Raw genomic sequence first — 14,370 nt, 5'->3', positions numbered from 1 at the left:
ACAGTTTTACACTGTTCCTGCTTTTATAGCCACAGTTTAATTCAACAGCTGTTTTTATTTAATGAAAGCCAAAGTCAGTTTAACCAGGTATGAAGGGTGAAGAGAGCATTTTAATCAGGTGAGGGTAATGGAAAAATAACAAGGCAGAACAAAACACCCCAAAAAAAAAAACAGTAAAAGAAAGTCTATGCCAGTCCATCCCAGGACACACACACATTTGACCTGACCGCATGTCTTTGGTCTGTGAAAGGAAACCCACACAGACACAGGGAGAACATGCAAACCCCACACAGAAAGGGCCCTTGCTGCCCAGCCAAGGAATCAAAGCCAGGACCTTCTTGCTGTGAGGCAACAGCATTACCCACTGTGCCACTGTGCTGCCCCGTAAAATAAACAAAAAACATAAAAAATAAAAAAGGACATTTCTTTTTAAAGAAATCTTCATTTGTAGAAGCCTCTTTATCCTGGTCAATATCACCCTGGGTCCTGTGCCACACAGATGCACTAAACAATTAAATTAAATATATAAGCTAACTAAAGAAAAATAAAGAATAAAGGTCACAAAAATGATTCATTGACTAAATGAATAATACAAATGATTAATAAAAAAGTAAAATAAATGAATTTATCTAAAAGGAAAAACAGACAAAAAGTGTATATGAGTAAGTAGTAAGTATATAGATAAGTAAATAAGCATGTAAGTAAATAAATGTAAATAATTACAGATAAAGTAAAGAAAATGAATTAAAAAAAAAAAAAAATCAACAATAAAATTAAAAAAAAAAAAAAAAAAAAAAATGTGTAATGTTAAAACCTTGTCATTTTTTTTATTCCTGAAATAGCTTCACTTTTTTTTTAAATAAAACCTTACTGATTATTTCACTAATTTCTTTTTAATCGAGATGAACCATGTTTCAGTTCAACATGACGACTCAATGCTGCACTGCTTTTGTAAAACCGCTTTACAGCAGATATTTTTACACACATCAACACAAAGTGCAAAATAATTCATAAAACTTTCAGCTGCAGTCATCAATACTATACAGAAGAGTAAATACACCGTTTTATACAACACACTATAATAATAATAATACTTCAGTAATAATAATAATAATAATAATTCTGCAGGGATCCTGGAAATTCTCACATATAAAGAAAAATAAAACTCGCTGCCATGTTTAGTTCTTTTTTACAACTGCCAGTGGCAGCACGTCTGGGTTAAATAAGCTTTATATCTTATTGTTAAAATAAAAAAAAACACTCAAAAATGCTTGTATAGTACAAAGTAAATAAAACTGAATAAGGATCAGTCGATGTGGCGGGCGGTGAGGCTACCTCCGTCTTCTACGCTGATGTAGTTTCAGTCTGGAACCAGATCTGCAACCTGAAGAAAGTGAAGAGAGAAATTAAAGAAGCAATCACTCATAAAACCTAAAAAAGTAAAACATTCATTCATTTATTGTCTGTTTTCTACTGCTTTTGTCCTGGTCAGGGTCAAAGTGGCTCTGAATCATTGGGCAAAGGGCAGGAAATCATCAGTCCATCACAGGGCACACACACACACACACACACACACACACACTTAGGGCAGTTTTGTTAGCTGCAATTGACCTAAATGCATGTCTTTGGGGGAAACTGGAGTATCTGAAGAAAACCCATGAAGACACAGGGAGAACATGCAAACTTCACACAGAAAGGAACCCACGTCCCTCATCCTGTGAAGCAACAGCGCTACCTACTGCACCACTGAAGTAAAAGATCATGTCAAATGACTCGGAGTAAAACAATGTACAGGGAATCATGCAGGGTCTTTGGTTCGTTTATTGAACACAAGACTTTTATTTTGACAGACTTAAAAGTCTGGAGAATCTGTTCGAACATTTTGACTTAAAGGTGGGTGGAAATAAGGACACTTAAGGGCGTGAACAAACTCAGCCTGTGTAGTATAAGATCCACAATCCAAGAAAATTTCAGAAAAGCTGAGATAAAGTAAAATTATAACAGCCAGGCCTACAAGTTACCTTGATTTTTCTTTTTTTTTAACAGTGGTAAATCTACCCAGGAGTGTCGGCCTGATAAAATTCTACCAGGGTCTCAGTAACAGCGCCTTTACAAAATGACAACGATTCCAGAAAGAACTGCAGACGTTTCTAGCCTCAGTGTAGATTGCTGGTATAAATTCTTGGGAGGGTAGTGAGAAGAACACGACCGCTACTTTTCCACATCACCAGTGTAAATAACCACAGAACCAGGGTCACACTTACCGAATGATGACATCGTGAAACCACCGAATGTGGGTGCTGCAGCTTCAAATGGGCTTTGAACAACAAAACCTTGGAAGATGGGAGGTGCCGGTACAGCTACGGAATAAAACTATTGTTTTTTAAAATTACATGTGGACAAATTTAAGTCTTATGTCATGTCATTTGTCATATTTTACTAATCTGGTTACTGATACAGAGTGAAAAAGCCCATACATTTAACACCTAACCCAAAGGATTTGTGAATGCTGCAAATGCAGCCCTCATGCAAACTGTTGTTGTCAGAAAATGGGAAAAAAACAAATAAAATATTTAATGAACAAATCACATTTTAACGCATATACATGGTGTTGTTTGTCAAATAATTCACATAGTCAACTTCGTTTTCATTAACCAGTTCCAGTTGCACTGGGAAACGCTGGGCGCGATCATAACAGCACCACTGACATACATATACCCATGCTAAATCTGTTTATCCCTCTTGAGCAGGGACCAAGCGTACCAAATTGGGCCTATGGTTCGGGTGAGAAACCGTGCAGGCCGTTGATTGGTCAAACAGAATCAACGCTTGAGTGAGTATATACAAATATGTCGTATAAACACTGCAATGGATTTACTCACAAATCCTCACTCACACATTAATGCTGAGCTTAAACGTTTATACAAACTAAGTCATGCAGTTGTGATGAATTTAGCACTGGGAGACCGTGTTCCGTCTTTGTTCTGCAGAGATACCCTGCTTACCCTGTGTTAGACCAACAGTGAACGTTTACTGGCACTCAGATGTCTGATATTAAATAAATGTCTCAGCAAAAGAATATAATCATTAATAAAGCGTATGATAAATGTACTTGTGTTCTCACCTGTTTCGGGTTCTGCATCAGCATTTGCTTTATTATTCTGAACGATTATAACTTCACTCACTGTGTGCAGAGAAAATAAGATTTAAATATTCAACAGTGTTTACATCACAGACACCCATTACAAATCGTAAATTCTAGCTATAAACAGCTTGCCGAATTAGGCACCAGAATCGTCCCCTCATATGGGACCAATCAAAAGTTAAAAATAATTCACCTCCACAGCACATCCTGTACTATTTATTTCTGTCTGATCTGGTCAGTTTGCTCAGATTTGCTATGAATAATGATGCTGTTTAGTTTATTCTGATGTAAATCTGTGTGACTTACCTTTCTCTGAGATATTTACAAATCCACCCTGGCAGACGTCCTCTAGCAGGGATTGGAATTCAGACAGTGCACTCATCACACAGCTAAAACCAGGCTCCGGGGTAATGCTGGGAACGTCCACACATACGGGCAGCTCGCACGACGACATGTAGCTCTAAACAAGAACAGTGCCAAATAAAAACATATAAATACATGTAGTACATGTAGTAGATGCTGTGGATTAGAAATGATCTTGTCTTAGTAGCCTGTCGGTCAGGCATCTATATGGAGAGGATAGTACGCTAGCCCACTACTGTTGAGATCCAGGGTCTAAATCTCAGCTGTGCTACTGGCCAGTCAAGCATCTGCACTGACATGATTGGCTAACGTCTGAGGGAAAAGGATGGACGAAACTTTTATTTTATTGTCAGCACCCAGACTGTCACAAAAAATCATCGACACCCCCTGGATTGAGCTGTAGTACCTGAAGGAATGAGATCTGGTCATCTGTTTGGGCCAGCTGGTTTATCTCAGCGTCTCGTTTCTTCAGCTCCGAGATCTCCTGCTCAAGCTGGCGCAGAAGCTCCTCGGCCTGGCTGGATGCCGCCCTCTCCTGATTCCGAATCAGCTCCTTCACCTCGGCACGCCGCCGCTCTATACAACAGACCAGCTCGGTGAAGATCCGCTCGCTCTCCTCCAGAGCTGCCTGAGTCGAGAGCTGGAAGACAAGAGGGGCAGAGGAGTTACTTAAACCCAGTTCCAATTATGTAAAGTCTGAGATGTTTAATTCAATTTCTTACTTTGTTTTTATGGAATATACCCTACTTTAATTTGATGCCTGCAACATATTCAGAAAAATTTGAGACTGGGAATTCTGTGGACTGTTCAAAAACACTTGTTTTAAACTTTTGGTGATGCTACTATGACTGTGCATAAAGGAAGCATTAATAAAAGTCTCAGTCATTTAGGAGCTGCGATGGTTTGACGTGTGCCACACAAAACATCCAACAGTTTAAGAAAAAAAAACCTCTCAATACACAGTTTCAAGTAATTTAGGGATCATACCATTGACAGTACATAACATTATTAAAAGATTTAGAGAATTCTTTGATAGATGTGTATAATCAGACGATCGGTTTCAGAAACACTAGATGTTGTACTCACGGTGAGAGACTGAACCGACTGTTTTAGCTCTTGTAAATTTTTTTCTTTCTCCTGAATCCTCTGCTGGGATTTCCTCTGCGTCTCCGCCAGGGCTTCCTGTAAACCAAAGTCAAAAACAGCATATTTATACATTTGTTATATTGTTGAAAAACACCATCCAAACAATTTATACGGTTCATCTATTTTCTAGGTACATTTATTGGCCATATAGGTGCACTTTGTAGGAAGACAATTACTGACTGTAGCCCATCTATTGCTCTACGTAATAGATAGACATAGTAGATATTATTTTAGGTGTGGACTATTTCAGCACTGCAATGACATTACCATTGTAATAGCATGGTAGTGTACGTTGTACAGGTCCCAGACACCCGCAGGGCCTCGTGTTGAATCATTGAAATCCCACAACATACAGCCAAAAGTATGTAGACATCACATGTTTTAACCACACCAGTTGTAAACGTGTACAAAATCAATTATATTCAATAAACTATTTGTTTTCAACTTTGTGAAGACATAAAGACATGGTGTGGCAAGATTGGGATTGAGGAACTCCCACCAGATAGCAAAGAGGGCTGACCTCAACTCTACAGTATTAGAAGCATTCTGAATTATTATCTGATATCAGAAATAAAGGGCACAAGACTTAAAGGGCACAAGTTCCCACAGACATACTCCTAAGTTTCGTTTAACGCCATGTTAACGTCCACACACTTTCGGCCCTACAGTGTGTCCCTTAAACGCTCTTGTGACCTAAAGGGCACAAATTCCCACAGACATACTCCTAATTTTTGTTTAACGCCATGTTAATGTTTACACATCTTTGGCCCTACAGGGTGTCCCTTAAAAGTGTCTTTGTAACTTTATCCTACTAGGTTTTGAACCCAGACTATAAAGAGCAGAACCTGATCACCTTTTTCTCGGCCATCTCAGTAGCAGCCAGTACTGTATCATGCCCCTTGTGCTCGTCGGTTAAACACAGGTAGCAGATGCAGCGCTGCTCGGTCCTGCAGAAGAGCTCCAGCAGCCTGTCATGGCTGGAACACAGGTTCTGCTGCAGCCTGGAGGTCGGGTTGGTCAGGCGGTGTTTCTGGAAGGCCAGAGACTCGTAGTGCGGCTGCAGGTGAGTCTCACAGTACGACGCCAAACACACCAGACACGACCTGAGCGCTTTGTTTTTGGTTCCAGTGCACACGTCGCACTCGACGTCCCCCGGCGCGGCCTGGCTGGGCTCGGTGGGCGCAGAATTCAGAGCGCTTTTCCTCAGTTTATCTATCACATCCGCCAGCATGGTGTTCCTGCCCAGCACCGGCCTGGGGGCGAAGCTCTGCCGGCACTGCGGGCATCCATACACCCCCAAATAATCATCCTGATCCCAGTAGCCTGTAATACACGCTTTACAGTAGCTGTGTCCACACGGTACCGTGACGGGATCCTTCAACACATCCAGACAGATGGAGCAGTTAAACTGGTCCTGTTCTAAAAACACGCCAGCGTGCGCCATGTCTGACACAAACACACCGAGTAAAACCAGGGCCGGAAAATAAGAGCTTTGTTTATGAACCCCAGCTGTCATGTGACAGAGGGAGGGGTCTCTGCCGGGAAACAACGGCTGAACGGTGGTCGTGTTTCAAAAAAACTTCGTGCTCCCTTCAGCCTGCATACTCGTACACGTTAATAAGACTATAAAAGAGCTTCCCTAACTAGGGCTTTACGTAGTGAATAGGATTAGGTTTCAGTCATAGAGACGTTACAGCAGGGGTGGGGAACCTTTTATCCACCGAGGGCCAGATTAATAATTACATATCTGGTCACGGGCCACATACTACAATGATGCAACACACAGCCAAATAATACAGGCTTTATAAATTATGCTGATGGCATGTAGTGCTTATATTTGATCTCAGACTTGCCTTATCATCATTTCAATGTGACGGTAGTGAACTCACCACATAACTCACCTGTGAAGGAATCAATAAGGAATCATTTGCAATCAAATTATGTTTGAGCACCTTTATTTTCTCCGCTCGTTCCGATCCCTGCAGAGTGCTATACTTTGCGTGTTTGGTGGTATGATGTCTTTCAATATTATTTTTCTTTAGAACAGCGAGAGATTCTCCACAAATTAAACATACTGGTTTTCCTTTCACTTCTACAAAAAAGAAATCCGTTGTCCTTTTTTCTTGAAAGACGCGACATTCATCATCAACTTTCCTGCGCTTCGACATTTTTACAAACTTAAACCAGAAAGACGCAGCTAACTGGACGAACCTACAGTCACGGTTGTCGCAGCTCATTGGTTAATTTGATATACGCGTCATCATTAATTGCGGAGACAGAGACGCCTGGGCGGCTTTGTTTACCTTGTTGCTACGCGACACTGAAACGGATTATGCGGAACAGATGATTATGATGATTAATAAATGAGTAAATTAAAAACAATAACATGTAGGAAATATATGGCGGGCCACATTTGATTGAGCGGGGGGCCGTATACGGCCCGCGGGCCGGAGGTTCCCCACCCCTGCGTTACAGCATGAAATGAAAATTTAAGTTACATTACAGTAGAAATAAAAACTAAATAAAGTAATAAAATAAATTAAAAACTAAATAAATCGTCTACTAAACAAATGTATCTCATAAAAAGAAATATGACACAAATCAGGCAACAAAAGGAGGCAATGAAAAATAGTATATACTATATGTATAAAATATATACATACACACACACACACACACGTGTATATATACAGTATATATATATATATATGGGTCATTCTATAATTTGGGGTACATTTCACATCACCAAAAAAGTACAAAAACAATGTTCTCTCTCAATAAAACAATCAGTGGTTCAAGTTAATATATTCTTTAGTATAACATATCCACTATTTGCAAAGCTTAAACATTAATTTTTTTTATTTTTATTTTAAAGGGACAGTAGATGTAGACTACTAGGTAACTTAGTTGACAGGTAACATAGTTGACAATTTCCCTATTTTGACCCATAACTTCAGTGGTAGACCTTGCCTGGCTGACCACATGTCATTTCTTGAACAGAATAATGTCTAATTTGAACATACGTTTGAATTAAAATTATAAAAAAAATTGTAACCATAACAATGTATGTAACATAGTTGACGGTCAATTAATATACTCATTGACAATGTTCTATTATAGATAAAATATTTTAAAAAATAAGAGGACATTCACCACAGTTTGTTCAATATACCCTCCACAGAGAAAAATGATATCATGTAATGCTGGTCACATAGTTTTAGAACAAACCATTTTTGAGTTGCTGAGTGGAGTTCTGTTAGTAACATAGTTGACAGAACTTTTGCGGACATTAATAAATAAAGATATTTAAATTATTTAAAAGAGAAACTCAATTTAAAAAATATTATTTTTCTTTGGTATTTAAACTTTAAAAAAAAAAAAAAAAAAAATAGATGTTGTTGCCCTTAATGATTTTATTCATTATTTTAAAACCAAGGCACCCTCAACTTAAAAAACAGACACAGCAAAAACTGTTCATTTAGGAACATCATGACAAATTTCAAGTTAAATGAAGCATAGGATGCACATAATGTTTTTGTGATATTACAACATGTTTTCCATTAATAGGTGAAATATGACATTTTTAAAGAAAATAGTTAGAATAAATATAATTATTATCATTGGACATGGAATGTACCCCAAATTATAGAATGACCCATATATATATAAACTAAAAGAAAGTATAACAAGATAAAAGGAAAAATAAGTACAACAGAAGAGAAAGTGAAAGGAGAAAAAATCTAAAAATGGAGGGGGTGGATTTATTAAAGAAAGTAAGAATAAGAAATAAAACGAATAATAATGATAATAATAATATATATATATATATATATAATATATATATATATATATTATATATATATATAAACTAAAAGAAAGTATAACAAGATAAAAGAACAAAAATAAGTAGAAAATATTATCTTTCTACTTCCTACCTAATATTTTATTTTCTACTTATTTTGTGTTCTTTTATCTTGTTATACTTTCTTTTACACACACACACACACACACACACACACACATAAACTAACAGAAAGTAAAACAAGATAAATGAAAAACTGAAAATAACTGCAACAAAAGTGAAAGTGAAAGGAGGAAAAATCTAAAAATGGAGGGGGTGGATATATTAAAGAAAGAAAGAATAAGAAATAAAATGACTAACAAAAAAGGAAAAAAAGAAACTAGAGAAAGAGAAAAAAAGACTAGCGGAAGATTTAACCAACAACATTAATGAAAAAATAAAATTCTAGAGTCTAACGGTACACATGTGAGTGCTAACAGGATGTGTTTCTTATAATGAGGGTAGTGAGTGTGAACTGTATTTAAAAATTATGTAAGGTGAAACATGAATGGTCACAGAGCGTAAAATTATTTGTAGTGTTAAGAATACTGACTGCCAAAAAACATTGTCATTAATTCACATTTATTTTTAAAACAGCTTTGTCTTCCTTTCATGTACATTATACATCATGCAAATGCCTGTTATCACGCTGCAGTTCAGTGCATTGTCTGAAATATAAATACTTTTTAAAATATAAACACTCTATTCTTTAAATAAATCCACAGGCAAAATAATTAACACAGCATTCTATAGACAGTCTATAAACATCATATAAATGCTGCTTAGTGCCAACAGTTATCAGAATCAATTTCATTTTTAACAGAACTTAATTTTTGTACCCTAGAACATAACAGCGGCCGTTACACATTGGTCATAAAGCTATTTTTAGGTTCAGAATAATGATATTCTATGTTTGTTCAGATTCTCCAAGCACCAAGTACATGCAATACGATTCTAATACAGTTTCAAATCAAATGTAATGTTCCCTTTTTAACAAACAACATTCCAGCTGCCAAATAAGAAAATAACTTCATAATGTGAGGAATTCATAGTGAAGTAGTAAATGTAAAGTAAGGATGCACCAATCCATGGAACACTGAATATCAGATCGGGCGTCAAACATTTTCCTATCCACAACACTGCCGTATTTTATGCTCTTAAACCTGTGATGACAGGTAGAACCGTCATTATTATTATTATTAGTAGTAGTAGTAGTATTTGTGCATGTGAAAACAGCATAGAATATGATCACAGCATCACCATATTTCTTTTCTTTTTTCACTTTTGATGTAGGGTTGCTAATTAGTTGTCTCTTCGAATTTTAACTGCCCATAGTCTGTTTTTAGTAAATTAAAACAGTAAATGCAGCCTAATAGACACAGTAGGTTTCTGTGTGCCACTTCAAAAATAATAGAAGAAAACAGTAGTCTTCTTTATAAGGGAACTTCTTTGGTTGGTGCTACAGTTTTAGCACTCATCACATTTGTTGTTTACAGAACAAATCTTGAGTCACTAAGTTACTCTGAGAGCAACAGTATTGGACCAGTATCTGAATAGCCAGATACTAAAAATCTGGATATTTGCTAAACAGACTAATGGATTTCATTTAGAATTCCATGCCGCCCAGCTAGTAAACCCACTTGGGAAAACAAATTAAACTGTGTCACAGAGAGAAAAAGCAGACAGTTTTAATCATTTGACCAATAATTAAACAGTCTGCACTGTTTCTCTCTCCATCCATACGACCCGCTTCAGTCTGCTTGTCCCCAGGCTGAGAGGGATGATACTTACATGAAACAACTACTAAATGTGGGATCACAAATTTAAAAATGTACTGTACCACAGAGTACAGTACAATGGAAAAAAGGGAAATGTATACAAACTGGAATGCTTCTGAAAGCTTAGAGCTGTTTGCTCAGGTCTGTGTGCCAAGAATTATATCCTTATTTAAAAGAAATAGCATTTCTGTAATGGGCTTATTTATGAACCAATGACTTGTGAATCAACCTGAATAAATGGTTGTATTGTGAATCCACTAATCCACATTTGTGGGATTTGTATGTTTGTAACTGGATTTGCATGGCAAAAGAATAAATTAGCCCGTTGTGGCCAAGCTGATAAGGTTTAGAACCACTGGAGTCAAGACGGCAAATGTGAATGACACGAAGGCCGACTGGTACCGGAAAACACAACAGGATTTGAGTGTGGAAGCTTCTGGATACCAGGGTTTGGGTGCAATAATATTTAAAATATTAGGTATTGTTATTTTTTAGATGCATGGTCCAAAACCAGGTACCCTATTTAAAGATGTTTTAAGCCTAGAAATAAGAATAAATAAACTTGTGTAGATAAATAAAAATTGTCTAGATGAACAAAATACGATCCACGTCTAATCATTTAGTCTTCTCATCTAATCCACTCTCTGCTCTCAGTGCCTGACTGCTAGCTGAGTTGTAGTTGATCCAGTGCTGAAGATCCTCTGGTATGGCAGGGCAATCCACCTAAAACAGATAAACACATAAATGTAAATAATCTGTAAGAACCAGTGAATTAATACAGCCCTATGAAATTCATTATATTTTATTTATTTATATTTTGTCTTTGATCTGATAAATGTAAGTACTTGGGGCCAAGCTTTACTAATGTACAGCTACATATCATGATGCATAAATGTATATACAGATGCCACGTTCTTAATAGCATTATGAGCAGAAGTTTTCCTCCTGGTGGACACTCAAGATGATGTAAACTATACCTGAATTCATGATTGATTTTTCAATTTATCCCAAATGTGTTCAGTGGGGTTGAGATTAGGGGACTGTGCAGGCCATTGAAGCTCCTTTTCATCAAACTCCTAAAATAACATTTTATGGCCCTCTCTTTCAGTCATGTTTGAACTGTTATCTACGTGGCTAAACACCTACTTTGTGCATGGTGGACACTTGGTGGACACTTATCCACACGACCTGTGTTTACCTTTCTCTTGAAGGCATGCTGTATTATTTGATCCGGGCTGCCACAAATCATATTTTGCCTGCTAAGTGCCACAGCAGAGATGAATCCGTCCTTCTTGGACACAAAACGTTGTTCAAGGAAGAAGGATTTTTCATCCCAGGTGACAATCCGGCTGCGCAGCTCGAATGCCTCTCCCAGTCCAAGCGATCGTCTGTAGCGAATCGTCAATGCTCCAACTACCATCTTCGTCCTGAGTTTAAAAGCAGCCAGGAAAAGCCCGTTGCGAGTGTAATAAGCGAGCCTGGCGAAGTCACATTCCCTAAGATAGCGGGAATTGTTCATGTGGCCCATGTAATCGATGTCGTGAGGAAGCACTCGGCAGTCGATGACTTGTTCGGCCAGCACGTCAGGAACCGGTTCCTGAAACAATGATCCCAGGACGGCCCACGCTCCTCTGATAAAGTACCAAACATCTAAGGTACCAAAGAGTACCAGCAAGGTGGAGAGAATCCACAGCAGCATGCTTCTGGAATAAAAGAGGGAGTGAAGTCATTTAATCAACATTTTACATAATAATAAACTTTACACAGGGCCAAGGTTTGGACACAGAACTTGTTTTTTTGGATCTAAGACTGTCAGGTGGGAATGTCAGCTATGGTGTATAAAAACACCTCTCAAAAAACCTCAAGGGCAACCACATCATAAATGTCACTGTCTGAAGTCTGCAAAACAGCATCTTAATAAGGCATTTAGGAAAAGAACTGATATGGAGTGGTGAAGTCACCAAGGGTATTTATTTATTAGGATTTTAACATCATGTTTTACACACTGGTTACACAAGATTCATCAGGTTACAAGTTTTAATGTCAAACACAGTCATGGACGATTTTGTATCTCCAGTTTGCCTCACTTGCATGTTTTTGGACTGTGGGAAGAAACCAGAGCTCCCAGAAAAAACCCACGCAGACACGGGGAGAACGGGATCGAATCCAAGACCTTCTTGCTGTGAGGCGGCAGTGCTACCCACCGAGCCACCGTGCCACCCCAGACGGGAATGTAAGCTATGGTGTGTGAAAAAGACCTCACTAAAAACCTTAAGGGCAAGCTCATCATAAATGTCACTGTCGGAGGTCTGCAAAACAGAATCTTAAAAAGGCATTTAGGAAAAGAAGTGATATGGACTGGTGAAGTAAAACATTTGGATACAATCACTAAAGGTATTTAAAATTGATATACAACCTCTGGTCATTTTATCAACAACCCCTTTCATATAGGTGTGTTTTATAGGCTAATATTAATATATTTACAGCAGACGCTTTTATCCAAAGCAACTTACAGAATACAATTGAGGGTTAAGGGCCTTGCTCAAGGGCCCAACAGTGGTAACCTGGCAGTGGTGGGGTTTGAACCGGCAACCTTCTGCTTACTAGTCCAGTGCCTTCACCACTAGGCTACAACTACCTATATAAAATATATTATATATTTTAACTAGATGAACTATATCAGTATGCAATATTTAAACAAATTTAAACATTTACCTATAAATTTAACCTTTGTTTACAAGGATAAAACGCACAGTTCTGTTCATCTAAACCTTGAATACTATCTAACTAAACAGTATCTAAGTGCACTCCTGACTGTATGTTTGCATATAATTCGTACTATTCTTACATACTAATGAGGGTGGTCAGGAGGGTAATGTTAATCTCTGCCGGTATGCACATATCTACAGAGGAAATAAAAGCTATGTAGATGCTATATGGTGTCCGTTCATTTTAGCTCTACCGGTTCACATGACAATACCGCTAAACGTTCCAATTTTAACCATTTATTTGACTAAACCCGTTAATTAAACACCAGTATTTGCTCTCGTTCGGTAATATAATACTCACGCTAATAGAGACCGGCTGAGCTAACACTTCCTGGTGCGGCTGGAATTGATGGGCTGTAGGTCACGTGATCAGCGTGCTCACCTACACTGGAACAGTTTGCTCGTTCTGCAGCAAAAATCCTGAACAAGCTGCTTCACTATCAAAATAATGACAAAACCTTAATGCATTTACTGTCTTTAATACTTATGAGAAGTATTGTTTATTGTGGAAATGTGTGTATACAATTTATATATAAATTGTTTACCCCAAGGTCCTTCTGATGGGAACCTGTTTACCTGCCCGAGGTTAAGGAATGAAGTCGAGACTGCCGTGCCAACGATGCTGCTCCTGCTGGATGTGACGGAACCTAGCGTGTTTGCACCAAGAATGTCAAGAACTCACTACAGACTTTATTACACACTGGACTGAATAATAACTGAATTATTTATTTATTTATTATTTATTTATTATTGCTAGTTATAACTTTTAGTTTAATTAAATTTTGTGTTTGTATGATTTGTGTAAATCGTATTCATTTAAAGTATCCTCCCAGCCACCCAAGAAGGATGGGCCCTTCTAAGGGAGTTTTTCCTCGCCACAGTCGCCCTCGGCCTGCTCAACAGGGGTTTTTGTATCTGTTGGTCCTGGATTTTGTAAAGTTGCTTTGAGACAATGTCTACTGTAAAAAGCACTATATAAATACATTTGACTTGACATTATTATGACATATTATATATATATATATATATATATATATATATATATATATATATATATGTGTGTATATGTATAGATTTGTATCTGTATATAGTAATCACATCTCTATAGCATTATGTTGCAGTTTCTGCACTACTTTGTCACTTTTACAGACTTGTTCACTTTAAATTGCTTCTATTTTTTAAATTATATTTTAAAAACATTTCTACATTTTTTGTATAAAAATATATTTTGACTATTTTGTGGATTTTGTAACTAATGTGGCTGAGCAGTCACAAAAGCATTTCACTGCCAGTTGTACTGTGTATGACTATGTATGTGACAAACCTTGA

The 14,370-nt window shown here is 37.5% G+C and overlaps 2 protein-coding genes across 3 annotated transcripts; both read right to left on the bottom strand.

The window, feature by feature from the left end:
* Window positions 1-90: 90 nt before the first annotated feature.
* On the bottom strand, window positions 91-6,147 carry ftr67 (finTRIM family, member 67). 2 transcript variants are annotated; one of them, XM_062987695.1, is made up of 7 exons: window positions 5,508-6,147; window positions 4,595-4,690; window positions 3,915-4,148; window positions 3,452-3,605; window positions 3,125-3,184; window positions 2,265-2,373; window positions 91-1,384 (listed from the first exon to the last, which is right to left on the bottom strand). In XM_062987695.1, exons 1-6 carry the CDS (start codon window positions 6,096-6,098, stop codon window positions 2,309-2,311), a joined length of 1,200 nt encoding a protein of 399 aa, XP_062843765.1. In that variant the 5' UTR covers window positions 6,099-6,147; the 3' UTR covers window positions 91-1,384; window positions 2,265-2,308. The 2 variants fall into 2 exon arrangements, with proteins under 2 accessions (XP_062843765.1, XP_062843764.1); XM_062987694.1 differs by having other exon boundaries at window positions 2,265-2,360.
* A 4,741-nt stretch (window positions 6,148-10,888) lies between these two features.
* Window positions 10,889-11,972, bottom strand: si:ch73-52e5.2 (protein THEM6). Its single transcript, XM_062988024.1, has 2 exons — window positions 11,472-11,972; window positions 10,889-10,996 (listed from the first exon to the last, which is right to left on the bottom strand). The coding sequence occupies exons 1-2, from the start codon at window positions 11,970-11,972 to the stop codon at window positions 10,889-10,891; spliced, it is 609 nt and encodes a 202-aa protein (XP_062844094.1).
* Between the last annotated feature and the right edge of the window lie 2,398 nt (window positions 11,973-14,370).

The sequence above is a fragment of the Trichomycterus rosablanca genome, chromosome 25 (genome assembly GCF_030014385.1).
Source record: "Trichomycterus rosablanca isolate fTriRos1 chromosome 25, fTriRos1.hap1, whole genome shotgun sequence".
In the NCBI taxonomy this organism is placed as follows: Eukaryota; Metazoa; Chordata; class Actinopteri; order Siluriformes; family Trichomycteridae; genus Trichomycterus; species Trichomycterus rosablanca.
Note: the sequence above shows the minus strand (reverse complement) of the source record. Positions and strands in the feature narration are given on the sequence as shown.

Bases quoted from the DNA above. Each gene is read 5' to 3' on its own strand.
- ftr67 (XM_062987694.1), bottom strand. From the start codon at position 6,098: ATGGCGCACGCTGGCGTGTTTTTAGAACAGGACCAGTTTAACTGCTCC. The intron at 2,361-3,124 runs GTGAGAACACAA...TTTATTCCGTAG, and splicing joins TGATGCAGAACCCGAAACAG to CTGTACCGGCACCTCCCATC. The intron at 1,385-2,264 runs GTAAGTGTGACC...CACTTTCTTCAG, and splicing joins TTTCACGATGTCATCATTCG to GTTGCAGATCTGGTTCCAGA.
- si:ch73-52e5.2 (XM_062988024.1), bottom strand. From the start codon at position 11,972: ATGCTGCTGTGGATTCTCTCCACCTTGCTGGTACTCTTTGGTACCTTA. The intron at 10,997-11,471 runs GTAAACACAGGT...TATCTGTTTTAG, and splicing joins AGCATGCCTTCAAGAGAAAG to GTGGATTGCCCTGCCATACC.